General features: G+C 39.5%; 1 protein-coding gene across 6 annotated transcripts in view; it reads right to left on the bottom strand.

The window, feature by feature from the left end:
• The window catches only part of RNF150 (ring finger protein 150), a 281,379-nt gene that overhangs the window by 81,845 nt on the left and 184,901 nt on the right, over positions 1-14,633 (bottom strand). For all 6 annotated transcript variants that reach the window (XR_012435131.1, XR_012435132.1, XR_012435133.1 and 3 more), the window contains exon 3: positions 1,191-1,262. Coding sequence is in view for 3 of the 6 variants with exons in the window: in XM_005555970.5 (XP_005556027.1) it covers positions 1,191-1,262 (72 nt within the window). In the remaining 3 variants the exon portion in view is untranslated. The remainder of the gene's footprint in view (positions 1-1,190; positions 1,263-14,633) is intronic.

The raw sequence follows: 14,633 nt of genomic DNA on the forward strand, positions 1-14,633 counted from the left end.
GTAATCCATTGCTCTAACTTGGCCTAGGGAATAAGGAAGACCCTTAGAAGCCCGTACACCTGGGCAGGACTGCTTTGTTTTTCCTCCTCAAGATATACTATTGCTTCTGGCTTTATGATACCATTCTACAGTGAAGGAGACTATTGAAATGAATTCGGGGCTCTGCGTTTTGGTTTTTAAAAAATTTTTATAGAGACAGGGTCTTGCTGCATTGTCCAGGCTGGTCTTGAACTCCTGGCCTCAAGTGATCTACCTACCTTGGCCTCCCAAAGTGCTGGGATCATAGGCATGAGCCACACCACCTGTCAACCTTGGAGTTCTGAATACTGGATTTCAGAGGGATTGAATATACTTCCTGCATTTATACTGTAGACTTGAGTGGAGAACATAGCTCAGCACAGAAAGCTGTCTTGCTTGCAAAGATTCATGAAAAACTTTCTCAGGTCATAACATCAGGAACAACCATTTTGATTTTATCTTGTGGGACACTGGAATAAACTCATGAAATATTACTTGAATACTGAATATTGTTTCCTTTGTACTGGCTGCTAGAAAGCCCCAACTTAATTTTGAGACCCATTTCTATTACACATTTTAGATAATCCATTTGTGTACTAATTTCATTCTGGCTTCATCTATTTTTTTATACACTTATCAGTTTTTTTTTTTTTTTTTTTTTTTTTTTTTGGGACGGAGTCTCGCTCTGTCGCCCAGGCTGGAGTGCAGTGGCCAGATCTCAGCTCACTGCAAACTCTGCCTCCCAGGTTTATGCCATTCTCCTGCCTCAGCCTCCTGAGTAGCTGGGACTACAGGCACCCGCCACCGCGCCCGGCTAGTTTTTTTTGTAGTTTTTAGTAGAGACGGGGTTTCACCGTGTTAGCCAGGATGGTCTCCATCTCCTGACCTCGTGATCCGCCCGTCTCAGCCTCCCAAAGTGCTGGGATTACAGGCTTGAGCCACCGCGCCCAGCCCTCATATTTTCTATACAACTATTTTATTATCATAGTATATGCATTTTATAAGAAACTTTAAATTATGTTTAATTAAGAAGAGTATAATAACATATACTGATAGGACAACTGTTAGCATATATTTCCCTTTGCCATCCTTTCCTCTCTTCCACCCTGGCTGTAAGAAAAGTTAGAAGCTTTTTTGAATGGCTCCTCACCAAAAAGAAAAGAGGCTGTTACCTTGTCACCCTTCTTGATAGTCCTGACCTGGAGTTTGCTGATGGCTTTCTTTGCTGCATCCCCCAGTCGGCGCTGAAAAACCAAAACATGCTTGTTAATAATAAAGATCTGTAATTCTTGACTTCATTTCTGATGTTGTTTAATACACCAGGGCAGTTAGCTCTGAAATCATGCACATGTGGCATGAATGCAAACAACGATGACTAGAAAAGATGGGGTAGTGGCATTTGTGCAAGGGGGCTCTACCAGTTGAGGTCTATAAAAGAGTTTTGCCATAGAGAGAAGTTCTTCATGCCTAGTGTTAAGCAAGTGGCATGTGACAAAGACCCTGCCCTATAGTTCTACAGTGCAGGTTATATGTGCATATACTAGCCAAAAAAAAAAAAAAAAAAAAAGGAGTTTAGTAATTTGTCACTCTAGCCACTCAATTTGTGACACAGAGATAGTCAATCTGGAGCAGCTGGAATAAATTTCATCTCCTCTTTTTGATAATCAGGATTCATTGCTTGGATATTCCTTCCAATCTGCTCATTTAGGCATAACATTGGTTTAACTTTGGTCTGTTCTATTCCATCACGTTCTCACATGGCAATTTTACCTCCTTTATGCATGTTTAAGTGAGGGTGCATATAGAAAAAAACATAAAACATAATGTTCAGTTTAGCAAATAATTATAAAGCAAACACCGGAGTAACCACAACGATCCATGTCAAGAAATAATATATCACTCTCTTCCCATTTTTGGCAGAGAAAATTACCATCTTAATGAGCCCTGCAATAATGCAATCAGAGGGTGATGAGGAAAACTGGGAGAAGGATAGGGTGGTGAGTAAATTAATCAGTCAAGAAAAAAAATTGTTCATGTGCATGTGAGTTTTCTACATGTTTTATCTTCTTAGGTATATCTATTTCTGGTCTGCAATAGATGTGTATCCGTAGTAGTAAAACATTAGAAGGACTAAGATTAAGAGGGTTAACATCTAAACACAGACTAATCATTTGCTTTCACTAATTTTGTTCCTTTTGGAAAAAGCACTCAAGCTTCTTGCTTTTCTTTAAAATAGTGAACGTATATTAGTGAACAGTTAATATATCCTAGGTGCCATATTAAAGCTATATATGCATTATCACCTTTGATATTATAATAACTATGAGAAAAACACTATTTAATAGAATTAACTGAGGCTTACAGAGCTTAAGTAAATTGTCCAATATCATAGAATTAGTGAAAGGTAAGTCAGAATCTGAATAAAATTAAGTTTGATTTTAAAATCAAAGCTCATCTGTCACCCTCACCTTCATTTACAAAACCACCCGAACAACCAATCAGCCAGTCAGCCAACCATCTAACATCTGACCAGCCAGTCAGCCATCCATCCAACATCTGGCTAGCCAGCTAATCAGTCAACCAACCATCCAGTCAATCAGAATCACTAAGTGTTTACCATGTGGCACTTCTCTAAACACACAGCAGTTAAAGTAATTAGCAGAAAAGATGTTTTCCTTGTCAATTCATTTTTCTCTTTGATAGTTTGTCCTTCATGTCTAAAATAATACTGACATTTTTATCAGAAGGGTAAGTTTTGGCTGTTTCCTAAAAGGAGACCTATATCATTGAGATTTATGCAGAAGTCCATGAGTAGCTAGCAAACTAAGGCAGCAGGCAAAAATAGAAAGAGTCTTTAGTGATAAATACCAAGGAAAAACAGGAGACTGAGAGGAAAAGAACTGAACTGAGGTGAACTAAACATGATGGAACTTTCCTCTCCTCTTCTTCGGGTTCTTAGGTATTCATCCTTTAACTTCAGCTCAAATCATTTATTCAGGGAGCCCTTCCTAGATGCATCCAACAGGATCCCTCTCATCTAGACCCTGATAGCACTATACCTCTGCACTGTCACCTTTGAAATTTGAAATGTGTTTTTATGATCAATTACTGTTAGATTGTCCTCAGATAAGCTCCCTGAGGGCAGGCCTGTGCTTATTTTTAGCTTCACATTGTCCCCTACATCCCCAGCATATATAAATAGAAGAAAGCTGCCTTCAATAATAGGCAGTCAATCATTCAACATATATTTTTGATTTCTTATTCTGTGCCAAGTATAGCTTTGGGTTTAAAAAAATGGTAATGAAAACACATGCGTATGCATACACACACACACACACACACACACACACACACACGACACACTCCTATCAACTGTAGTTTAATTTATAATCTAGTGAAAACTCTAAATAATGAGTTAATAAAATCTTAAGCCAATAGTGGTTTTTGGTTTTTTGTTTTGTTGTGTTTTTTTTTTGCTTGGAAAACAACCTGAGAAATTTAGCCAGTTAACGGGAATATTTAGGGACAAACTGTAAGTGATACACGTTGTAAGGTAAGCAAACCTGTGGTCCTAGCTTGGCAAACCTAGCCAGTATCACCTGACAGCTGCTCTCCATTGAAGGACCCTGGGGCAAGGATTGAAAGGTATTGAGAAAGGGCTACTAGTTATTGGAAGTAAATGACACAGACCTGTAGAATATTATATTTAGAATAAGAATCTGAACCCTAAACAGGCAACCTACAGAATGGGAGAAAATTTTTGCAATCTACTCATCTGACAAAGGGCTAATATCCAGAACCTACAAAGAACTCAAATTTACAAGAAAAAAACAAACAACCCCATCAAAAAGTGGGCAAAGGATATGAACAGACATTTCTCAAAAGAAGACATTCATACAGCCAACAGACACACGAAAAAATGCTCATCATCACTGGCCATCAGAGAAATGCCACAATGAGATCAAAACCACAATGAGATACCATCTCACACCAGTTAGAATGGCAATCATTAAAAAGTCAGGAAACAACAGGTGCTGGAGAGGATGTGGAGAAATAGGAACACTTTTACACTGTTGGTGGGATTGTAAACTAGTTCAACCATTATGGAAAACAGTATGGCGATTCCTCAAGGATCTAGAACTAGAAGTACCATTTGACCCAGCCATCCCATTACTGGGTATATACCCAAAGGATTATAAATCATGCTGCTATAAAGACACATGCACCCGTATGTTTATTGCGGCACTATTCACAATAGCAAAGACTTGGAATCAATCCAAATATCCATCAGTGACAGACTGGATTAAGAAAATGTGGCACATATACACCATGGAATACTATGCAGCCATAAAAAAGGATGAGTTTGTGTCCTTTGTAGGGACATGGATGAAGCTGGAAACCATCATTCTTAGCAAACTATCACAAGATCAGAAAACCAAACACCGCATGTTCTCACTCATAGGTGGGAACTGAACAATGAGATCACTTGGACTCGGGAAGGGGAACATCACACACCGGGGCCTATCATGGGGAGGGGGCAGCGGGGAGGGATTGCATTGGGAGTTATACCTGATGTAAATGACGAGTTGATGGGTGCTGACGAGTTGATGGTTGCAGCACACCAACATGGCACAAGTATACATATGTAACAAACCTGCACGTTATGCACATGTACCCTAGAACTCAAAGTATAATAATAATAATAATAATAATAATTAAAGAATCTGAACCCTAAAGAAACAAATACTGTTTTTCTTTTTCTGTAAAGAACTCAGATATTTTTGCAATTGTGTTTAACTGGCATTACATAATATTGCACCTAATTCAATCACTTAAAAAATTTTTTTGAAGACTAAACAGAGTAATTAAGTAGAAAAATATATTTTCATACAATGGTCATAGATTATACTCAAAGGGAACTTTTTTTTTTTTGAGATGGAGTCTCATACCGTCACCCGGGCTGGAGTGCAGTGGTGCGATCTCGACTCACTGCAACCTCTGCCTCCCAGGTTCAAGTGATTCCCCTTGCCTCAGCCTCCCAAGTAGCTGGGATTACAGGTGCCCGCCACCATGCCTGGCTGATTTTTTTGTATTTTTAGTAGCGATGGGTTTCACTACGTTGGCCAGGCTGGTCTTGAGCTCCTGACCTCATGATCTGCCTGCCTCAGCCTTCCAAAGTGCTGGGATTACAGGCATGAGCCACCGCGCCCGGCCAGGGAGTCAACATTTTTAAAAAGCAGGTGAACTAGAAATAATGTTTTCAAAATTCAATTTCATTTAAAATAATGTTTTAGCAAATGAAATATGCTCTTCTTAAATGTGGGCATGTAGGGGAAGTTCAAAGACTGCATTAAACTTTGGCTGTGTATTTAACTTTACAGTTGGCTACATCTGAATAAAAATAGATGGCTTTTGAAAACATTCCCTCAATCTCTTCTAGAGAAAAAACCCTTTCCATGCCCTTTTAAAATAATGCAGGCTGCCTTTATTTTTTTAAAATGGCATGTCCTTTGAGGAAATGTAAAGCAAGCTGACGTTAAGGTAACAGGGATTTTGGCTAACAGTAAAGTTAATGGCTAGGGAATTAGAAAGACGAATTCCATTACTGGCATTTGTATGACTGGGCCCTGGAGAGGTTAAAGAAGTTCAGCAGAGGATTAAGTCATTTAGGAGACGGGCTTCCCAAATTAGCAGAATTAATAGATTGAGGGAAAGGGAGTAAAAGAGAAAGTACAGCCATATGTGGCTTAATGACAGGGCTACATTTTGAGAAATCCATTGTTAGGTGACTTCATCACTGTGTGAAATCATGGAAGATACTCACACAATCCTAGATGATACTGCCGGCTATATACATAGGCTCTATGGTCTAGCCTATTGCTCCCAGGCTACAAACCTGTACAGCACGACTGAATACTGTAGGCAGCTGTAACACAATGGTAAGGATCTGTGTATCTAAACATAGAAAAGATACAGTAAAAACAGGATATTATAATCTTACTGAACTACCGTCGTACGTGTGGTCCAATTTTTGACCAAAGTGTAGTTATGCAGTGCATGACTGTAATAAAGTCATCTTCAACTACAAGTCTATGAGGCCTTCCTCCTAGAAGCTCTGAGAAATCAAATGATTCACAAAGGTAGGAAGACATATTTTCCTTAATCATTCTAAAAAAGGGTATAATGGTATTCTCTTCCATTCCCTTTCCAGTGACATTCCTTGAGTCAAGCCTCATTCTGTATGTTATTGATAAACGATACACATATTTTCTCCTCTGTTGAGGAGGAAAAACATAGCATTTTGGCAGTGGCAGATAAAGGATATGAAAGTCTTCCCTGGCAAGGGCAGAACAGATGGTCCAGGTACCTGAGGAAGGAAAATCAGCTTCTGAGATGTACATGATGATATGGGATCATGTAATAAAATATATTTTTTTTTTTCTGTAAGAGTTCTGGATTAACAAAATTAGGGAAAAAGCACCACAAAGTTTTGAAAAAATGCAATTTCCATATGCATGTAAACAAGTACTATCAGTATATGCATACTTATTTCTTTGTAGATGGCATGAAAATTACACACCTACAGAGAAGACCCCATTAAAAAAATTATACCAAGAAAAAGTACCACTTTCAACATTTTAAAAAAAGTTTTCAATATTAAAAAAAAATCTCACTTTCAATAATTTTCAAATGAGTGTTACTGGATTTCCAAAATGCGAATTAAAGAGATAAGTAAAAACATAAACATTTAATGAAATGGCCCAAATAAGGCTACTGTTGCTTTTGTAATTGATCTCTTCTGTCTTTGGGTTTTTGATTGCACCCAGTTTGAAGAGGGAAGGAAAACTACAGGCCCTGCTCAAACTGAATCTTGTACCTAGCCTGAATAGAGAATCTAATTGCAACTAGAAGTCTTTTACAAAACAGACTCTTCCCTTTGCCATTCTCAGAAATGCAGAGTAAAGTGCTGCTAATGGAGGACTCAGGGACCAACCACTTCAGGTGGATTGAGGAACCATCTCAGGTTTGAGTCAGCCTTTTGTTTCAGGTAGGGATTCCACTCTCTTCTCTAGGGTGCTCCTATGAATTCTTTCTAATCTAACCAGACCCAAATCATACTTATTATTATTATTAATATTATTATTACTTTTGAGACACAGTTGTGTTCTGTCACCCAGCCTGGAGTGCAATGGCGTGAATCTCGGCTCACTGCAGCCTCTGCTTCCCGAGTTCAAGTGATTCTCGTGCCTCAGCCTCCTGAGTAGCTGGGACTACAGGTGTGTGCCACTGCACCCAGGTAATTATTGTATTTTCTGTAGAGACAGCGTTTCACCATGTTGGTCTTGAACTCCTGACCTCAGGTGATCTGCCTGCCTCGGCCTTCCAAAGTGCTGGGATTACTGGCGTGAGCCACTGGTGCCTGGCCAAAATCATGCTTCTTACTAAAGCTTGTTAGGTGTTAGGCCATTGTAATAATTAGGTTTCTCCATCTATTTGATCTAAACAGGCGTGAATATATTTACCAAGGTTACTGGTTTCTTGACAGTAGTGAAGATAAACTGTTATGCAAAATAAATACAGAGCCATGTATTAAAAGAATAAAGCCCTACATAAATTCTAACAAGAATGGTAAACAGCAGACTCCAGTTCAACCCGAGACACATAAATTAGTAATCTAAATATTTAAGAAACTGAGAAAAATAAGAAACTTTCCTCTTCCTCTGTTCTGTGTTATAAATAGAAATGCAGTGAAAGTGATAATACAAATTTGGAACATAAGGATTCCAAAACATAGCATCAAAACTGAGTTTATTTTCTTCCTATCTCATTTGATTGGATAATTCTGTAGCATATTTTATTTTTTCCAACAGCTGTATTTTATGATCATGTTCATTGTCATCATCACCAAGTGGATGATAACTAAGTGTTCTTAAGTTCTAGGTGAAGGGAGGCCACTGCCAAAGTAAACAGAACTGGTCCCAGTTGTGTAAAACCTACATGGTCATGAGTGACGCAAACATTTTCCTCATGCACTCTAATACATAATAATGATCCTTCCAGGACTGGCTGATATGATAGAAGTCATAGCACAGCCAGTCCAATAAATTTCTATGGTGTGGATCACCACTCCACAAATCTAGAAAAATAGATAAAATAATTTGACTATTTCGATAGCTGTGATGACCTCACAGAGTGATGCCATAAATCTGTTTGTGAACACACAATGTGAGGTAGAAACATCAGGGTTTGTTGTGGTTGTTGTTGTTGTTGGAGGTGTTGTAGAGCAGAAAATAATGGTTTCAAAGTTAGAAGACCCAGCTCTTTATCCTATTTTTGTCACTAGTCAACTGTGTGACTTTGGCCAAGTCACTTAAACATTTGTGGCCTTCCGTCCCCTTACTAATAACATAAGGTATGTAAAGTAATGTCATCTCTAGCTTTACCAGCTCATGATTTTCATCCATGCACAAAAGAATAGGGAGGCAACATGCTTTGAGACCTGAATAATCCAAAAAAAGCAAATCAAGGGCTAATTACCTCACTGAAGACTGCATGGATACGACACGCGCTTTTGCCTTTCTGTTTCCCTGAGGGCTTTCTACTTTCTTCTAGAGCAGTTTCAGGGACAATTTTAGTCCTCACTCTTTAGGAGACAGAAGCATCTCTGCCTGGACTCTCCCTTGGTGGCTGAGACTTGGCAAACTCCTTTCCTTTCTGTTTTTCTTTGTGAAGTTCATGTTTATTTTAAATTTCATTACTTCTTTTATTCCAACGCAGTTTAAGTATCAATATGCAAGGCGTGCAAAAGAAATCAAAGGCACACGGGCCATGTACATGTAAATAATAGGAAAAATTATTCTCAGGAAGAGAGAAATCTTTCAGGAAAACTTTGCTGAATGTCATTACCAGGCCTCAAATAAAAATAAAGCAAATCAAAACAGATCTGGTTTCCTTGGATTAGCCTCAAAGGCAATATTGTTTATGAAAACCAAAAAAGATCCCTACTTAGTTTATCTGATCTGTCCATATTTGAATAAGCTACCATTTATTAGGAGTTGTGTGTTTTTCAAGTCACAGATCCAGTCCTTGTGTCTGAGATGAGATGTCCTAGCAGATAGTGAGACAATATTCCAACATCACAGAAGACAGGGATACCCACCATGGCCATGGCAGGAACACCGCTTGCTGTTTGCCTTGCCATCCTGCAGGGTTTTCATAAGTAGGGTAAGAATCAGTGAATGGCAGCAGAAGTGGCACCTCTAGGGAATGAGGGGATCCTTGGCCTTCTGGTGGGGAGAGGAGAACTGTCCATAGTGTACACTGGTATTCAGGATCAGGAGTCTGTCATGAATCTGGCCTCCCAACTCAAAGGTCAAGAAGAGGTCACAAGATCGTAGGTCATTAGATGGGCAGAATGGAGATGAATCCTTAGCATTCTCTGGGAAGCCCCTTAAGGTGAGGAGTCTTAAACTAGACACAGCCAACTTTCTGTATGGCAGATTCGACCAATAATGGATTAAACACATTTGGGGGAAAAAACCAAAAAAAGATAACAATACAACAAAATAATACAAATAAAAAAACACAGCATAACCACTATTTACATAGTGTTTACATTAGGTACTAGAAGTAATTAGGTAATATAAGTAAATAAGAGATGATTTAAAGTATATGGGAGGATGTGTTATATGCAAATAATATGCCATTTCATATAAGGGACTGTGGACTTTGGTATCCATGGGTAGGAGGGGGGGTCCTGGACCAATTCCTCATGGATGCTGAGGGATAACTTTATTAGGAAGGACTTAACATGACAGCCTTGCTTCTAAAGCCGGAAAGGGCTGGTGCTCAGTATTGAATGATCAGGAGTTGCTCATTTTACAGCTATGACTGAGGCAAAGACTGGCAACCTGTCCCATGGGTTAGGTCTCTGCACCTCAATGCCATTGAGGTGGCTTCATCTGGTGGAAAACACTTTGACTTGCAATCATCAATCTGGCTGCATGCCCTTGAAAAGAAAATCACTTTACATTTCTCTCTCCCAAATTCATTCTATTGACTGTTCTTTTAACTTCTAAAAACTATAATTCTAGGATCAGGCAATCAGCATTCTCAAATACTTGAGTGAAATTACAGCCAGGTGTCTTCTGCCTCCCAGTTCCCATGACTGTGGTTTCCTCTCTGCAACCCTCTGGCACATGGGTTCTCAGGGCTGACCTGAGAGGTGTCCAGTCTACACGGTGTAGAAGTCCACACACTGGTGGCATCGATGGGCTATTTTCTTAAAGTACTCATCCAGGGGCATGATCAGGGCTGGTGAGGAGAGAGAGATCTGTCATGGTATTTAAAAGTCATCATGACATGTGTTAAATGGCCAGTAAAATATTTTTTTCTAATCATTATTGGGCCTTTCCTTCTTTGACAAGTGGGTTGTGGTTTGCAACTTCTCTTTCCATGCCATCAGGGCTTCTACCTGCTCTTTTAACAGGTAGAGAGTCTGATATAAAAGGTTTCCTTCACCTGAGAACCATTCCCTCAGCTTCCTCTCCCAACCTGGCCTGCTTTGTTCTGCCTTGCTCGACCACTGTTCCCATTTTATGATAAATCTGGCTCCGAACTCCACATGGTCCTATGCACTTAATACCCTGGGTTGTCCTCTTGCCTTATAACCCTGGCCTGCCCAAGACTCTGATTCTACTTTGCACCAAAACCATTGTTAGATATAACTTTTATGTGGTCCCAGCTCCTAAAACCCCAACCTTGACCCCCATCTAGCTGCCTGGGGGTGTGACGTTTATGTCGGATTATGTTAAAGAGTATTGTGGGCTTGGTTAGAGATAAGATTCCACTGGGCTGGAATATGACATCAGGAAATTAGCTCCCTAAATGTGCTGTGTGTGCTCTGAGTAGAGCTGCATCCTAATCCACATGCTCTTAAGTGTCACAGTGCTTGAATGGGAATGAGGAGTCCATTCACCTCCCTGAGCTCTGTGCAGAGAGAGCTTGAAATAATCAGTCACTGGACTCAGGCACATATAGGCCATCTGACAGACCAAGGTCTCCAAAGGAAAATGGTCTCAAGAAAAGATGATGGGGCTACCAGGAGAAACAAGCATCGCGAGTGAAGAGGATGGCTGTGGAACAGTTAACCTTGACCAGGGAAGCAATGGCTCCACATGGCGTGTGAGGCTGTCCTTGGTCTCTGCAAATCAGCCTCCTTGTTTCACTTCCCTCAGAGTGTCATTGTGCACTGCGAAGGCAAGGTGTAACGCAAGGAGAGAAAAATTTCAGACAGTGGTAAGAATTGGGAAGAAAGGAAACTAACATAAAATGATGATTGTAGGAGACAGGCTGGGGCAAAGGTGAGGCTGTATTAGAGTATCTCAGGCTCAGGCTCCAGAGCTCTTCTGCAATACCCTCTCCCCAAGTGAGCTCCTCCTGTCCTGACAATTTAAATGTCATCTGTATTCTGATGACCCCCACATTAGTACCCCCATCCCTGTCTTCTTTCCTGAGCTCCAGACTTACACATCAAAATACCTACCTGGCATCTCTGCTTCAATATCCAAAAGGCTTCTAAATTTAGCATTGTCAAATCCAAATTCTTGATACTCTAGCCCTTTGGATCTCTACTTTTTCCATCTTTCCTGTTCCAGTAAACACCATGAGAGTTGACCTAAATGTGTCCTTGATTCTTTTCTTGATTCCTTTCTTTCTCTCACACATATGGTAACCATAGAACTTATCATCCAAACTGGAACAATTCTGAGAGTAAATTGGGGAGCTATTAATAATTCGGCTGTGTGATACTGTGATATATAATAAGGACTATCTATATTTTGATCTTCATCCCAGCTCCCAGCTAGAACTCCTAAAATCCTTGTAATTTCCTAAGTGATGAGAGTGATAAAGGTGAAAGGGCAGTTTTTGTAATTCATAAGAAACCCTTTCCAACCACACCTGAGTTTATGTTAATGAGGTAACTTTGGAACGTTCCTAAGAAAAAGGTCTGGATGCTTTGGGAACCAATCTTGTGATTAGAGGGTTGGAATTTTCAGATTCCCTCACTCCTAACCCTGCCCTTAGGAGGGAAGAGGGGCTGAAGGCTGAGTTGATCACCAATGGCCAATAATTTAATCAGTCATGCCTACATGATGAAACCTCAATAAAAACCCCAAAGGATAGGGTTCAGAGAGCTTTTCCCTGACTCTGGGGTAAAGATGGAAGATTCCATTTGGTTTCAAATTGTGTCAATAGAGCTAAAAAGGTCATCTGTAGACTAAACTATATGTGAGGTATGTAAGAATTGAGCTATTTACTATTTGTATGGTAGTGAGGGTAAGGTGGGGAATATATTTTCCAAGCACGCTTTATCCAATAAACGTGACCCATTTACCAACCCTCTAATAATATGTCATGAATATTTTCTCATTCAATCCTCACATCAAGTCTATGGGGCTGGCCTTACATGTGGGGAAGCCTGGGCATAGACAAGTGAAGTAACTTGTGAAAAGTCACACCACTAGGAATTATTAGAGCAAAGATTTGAATTGAGACCCATCTGACTGCAAAGTTGGGATCTTTAGCTATTGCCCTATACCAGATTTAACTTGGTTAAATCTTTAAGAAACATGGTATACCAGCCAAATCTTCCTCTCCACTTTTAGTTGTAGCCCTTATTCTCCATGTTACCATCTAAAAGACCTTGCTGGGAGGCTTCTACTGTGAAGAACTTTAGCAAATATTACTTCACGGGAAACTGCATTGAAATGATCTTCTCCAAGTAGATGTGACATGAAACTGGCCATGATTATGTAAGATGCTGGTGGCTTTCTTTTAATTGTGATCTGCACAAAGCCAAGCAGAGACTCAGGTGCTCATCTGGCTAATTCAAGGTCAGTCTCTCTTTCATATACCGGAATAGTTGGATACTTCGACAATGTAAAATAAACGCCTTTGATGTTCCATTTCAGGCTGTGAGCCTTCATCTAACCTGAAAGTCACTCCTTCTGAAGGCCAATAATGCTTTAATAAAAATAAATGGTTTAAGTTAACCTGATGCTTATTATAGCTATGGCCTGCACAGCTATAACTTTCTGTTGAATGGAGTGGAATACTGACCATTAAAGGAGAAATATTTTTCTAAGGGAAATTAAATGTTATTCCACCCATCAAAGGGCTAAAGTATAGTGTCCATTTGATCAGGAAGGAGCGTTAACTTTTAACATGATCACAATTCACTGAGTGACCCTATGGTAGCATCCTACAATTCAAGGAACGTTAATAAAATGGGAGGATAATAAAAATTTAAACCCCATGAACCACTTTCATACCATTACCTTTCAATTTGTTTTTCATATACCTCACAGTATGCATGTGTCTGGATACACATGCAAGCTAGATCTACCTGCACACAGTAACATAATGATTGAAGTCATTACTCAACTAATTCAAGCTTAATATTTCACCCATATCTTTACTGCCTAATAATTACTCCAATTATCTACAGGACCAAAAATACAGGGATGCCATTTCTAATATCATTGTCTGATTAACATCTCTCTCTCTCTCTCTCTCTCTCTCTACACACACACACACACACACACACACACACACACATGCGTATATATGAATACATATGAAGAACACATATAGTTTACATTTTTATTGTGTTTAGATAATGATTATACCGTTTTCTAAGAAGAGTTTGCAAACTTTTCTCCATTTTCTTCATTCTACAGCTGTGGTTTCCAACATAGTAGTCACTAGCCATGTGTGGCTATTTAAGTTAATTGTAACAAAATAAAATTTATTTTTTTTTATTTTTTATTTTTGAGACGGAGTCTCGCTGTGTCTCCCAGGCTGGAGTGCAGTGGCGTGATCTCGGCTCACTGCAAGCTCCGCCTCCCGGGTTCACGCCATTCTCCCGCCTCAGCCTCCCAAGTAGCTGAGACTACAGGCGCCCACCACCTCGCCCAGCTAGTTTTTTGTATTTTTAGTAGAGACGGGGTTTCACCATGTTAGCCAGGATAGTCTCGATCTCCTGACCTCGTGATCCACCCGCCTCGGCCTCCCAAAGTGCTGGGATTACAGGCTTGAGCCACCGCGCCCGGCCAAAATAAAATTTAAAATTCTGTTCCTCAGTTACTAGCCACATTTCATGTGGCCGCCATATGGCAGTGCATATGCGCATATATAGGACATATATACACACACACAAATAATGAAAATGACATATATGATATATATGTTTTATGTATATAACACATACACACATATAAGTTTCTCATATATAACCCTATATGAACCAACTGAAGCATGTTAGTTCTACATCTCATTTTCATTGCCTTGTGTTTGGGATTCCATCCATTTAAATTCCAGAATACTTAATGAAAGTGGCAAAATTGAATTTGTAAGCAGTCATCAAAGAATCTATATGATAGTAATAAAGGATACAATTCATTGAGTGCTGATTGAATGGTTAGTGCCAGGCTCAGTAGCTTTAAAAGTAATACATATTAATCCATTTAATCCTCACTGTGACCATAATAGAAAGGTATATTCCATTTAGTTTAGAAAAACAATGAATAAAGAAATTAAGTTTCCCATTTTGT

Source organism: Macaca fascicularis, chromosome 5 (genome assembly GCF_037993035.2).
Source record: "Macaca fascicularis isolate 582-1 chromosome 5, T2T-MFA8v1.1".
In the NCBI taxonomy this organism is placed as follows: Eukaryota; Metazoa; Chordata; class Mammalia; order Primates; family Cercopithecidae; genus Macaca; species Macaca fascicularis.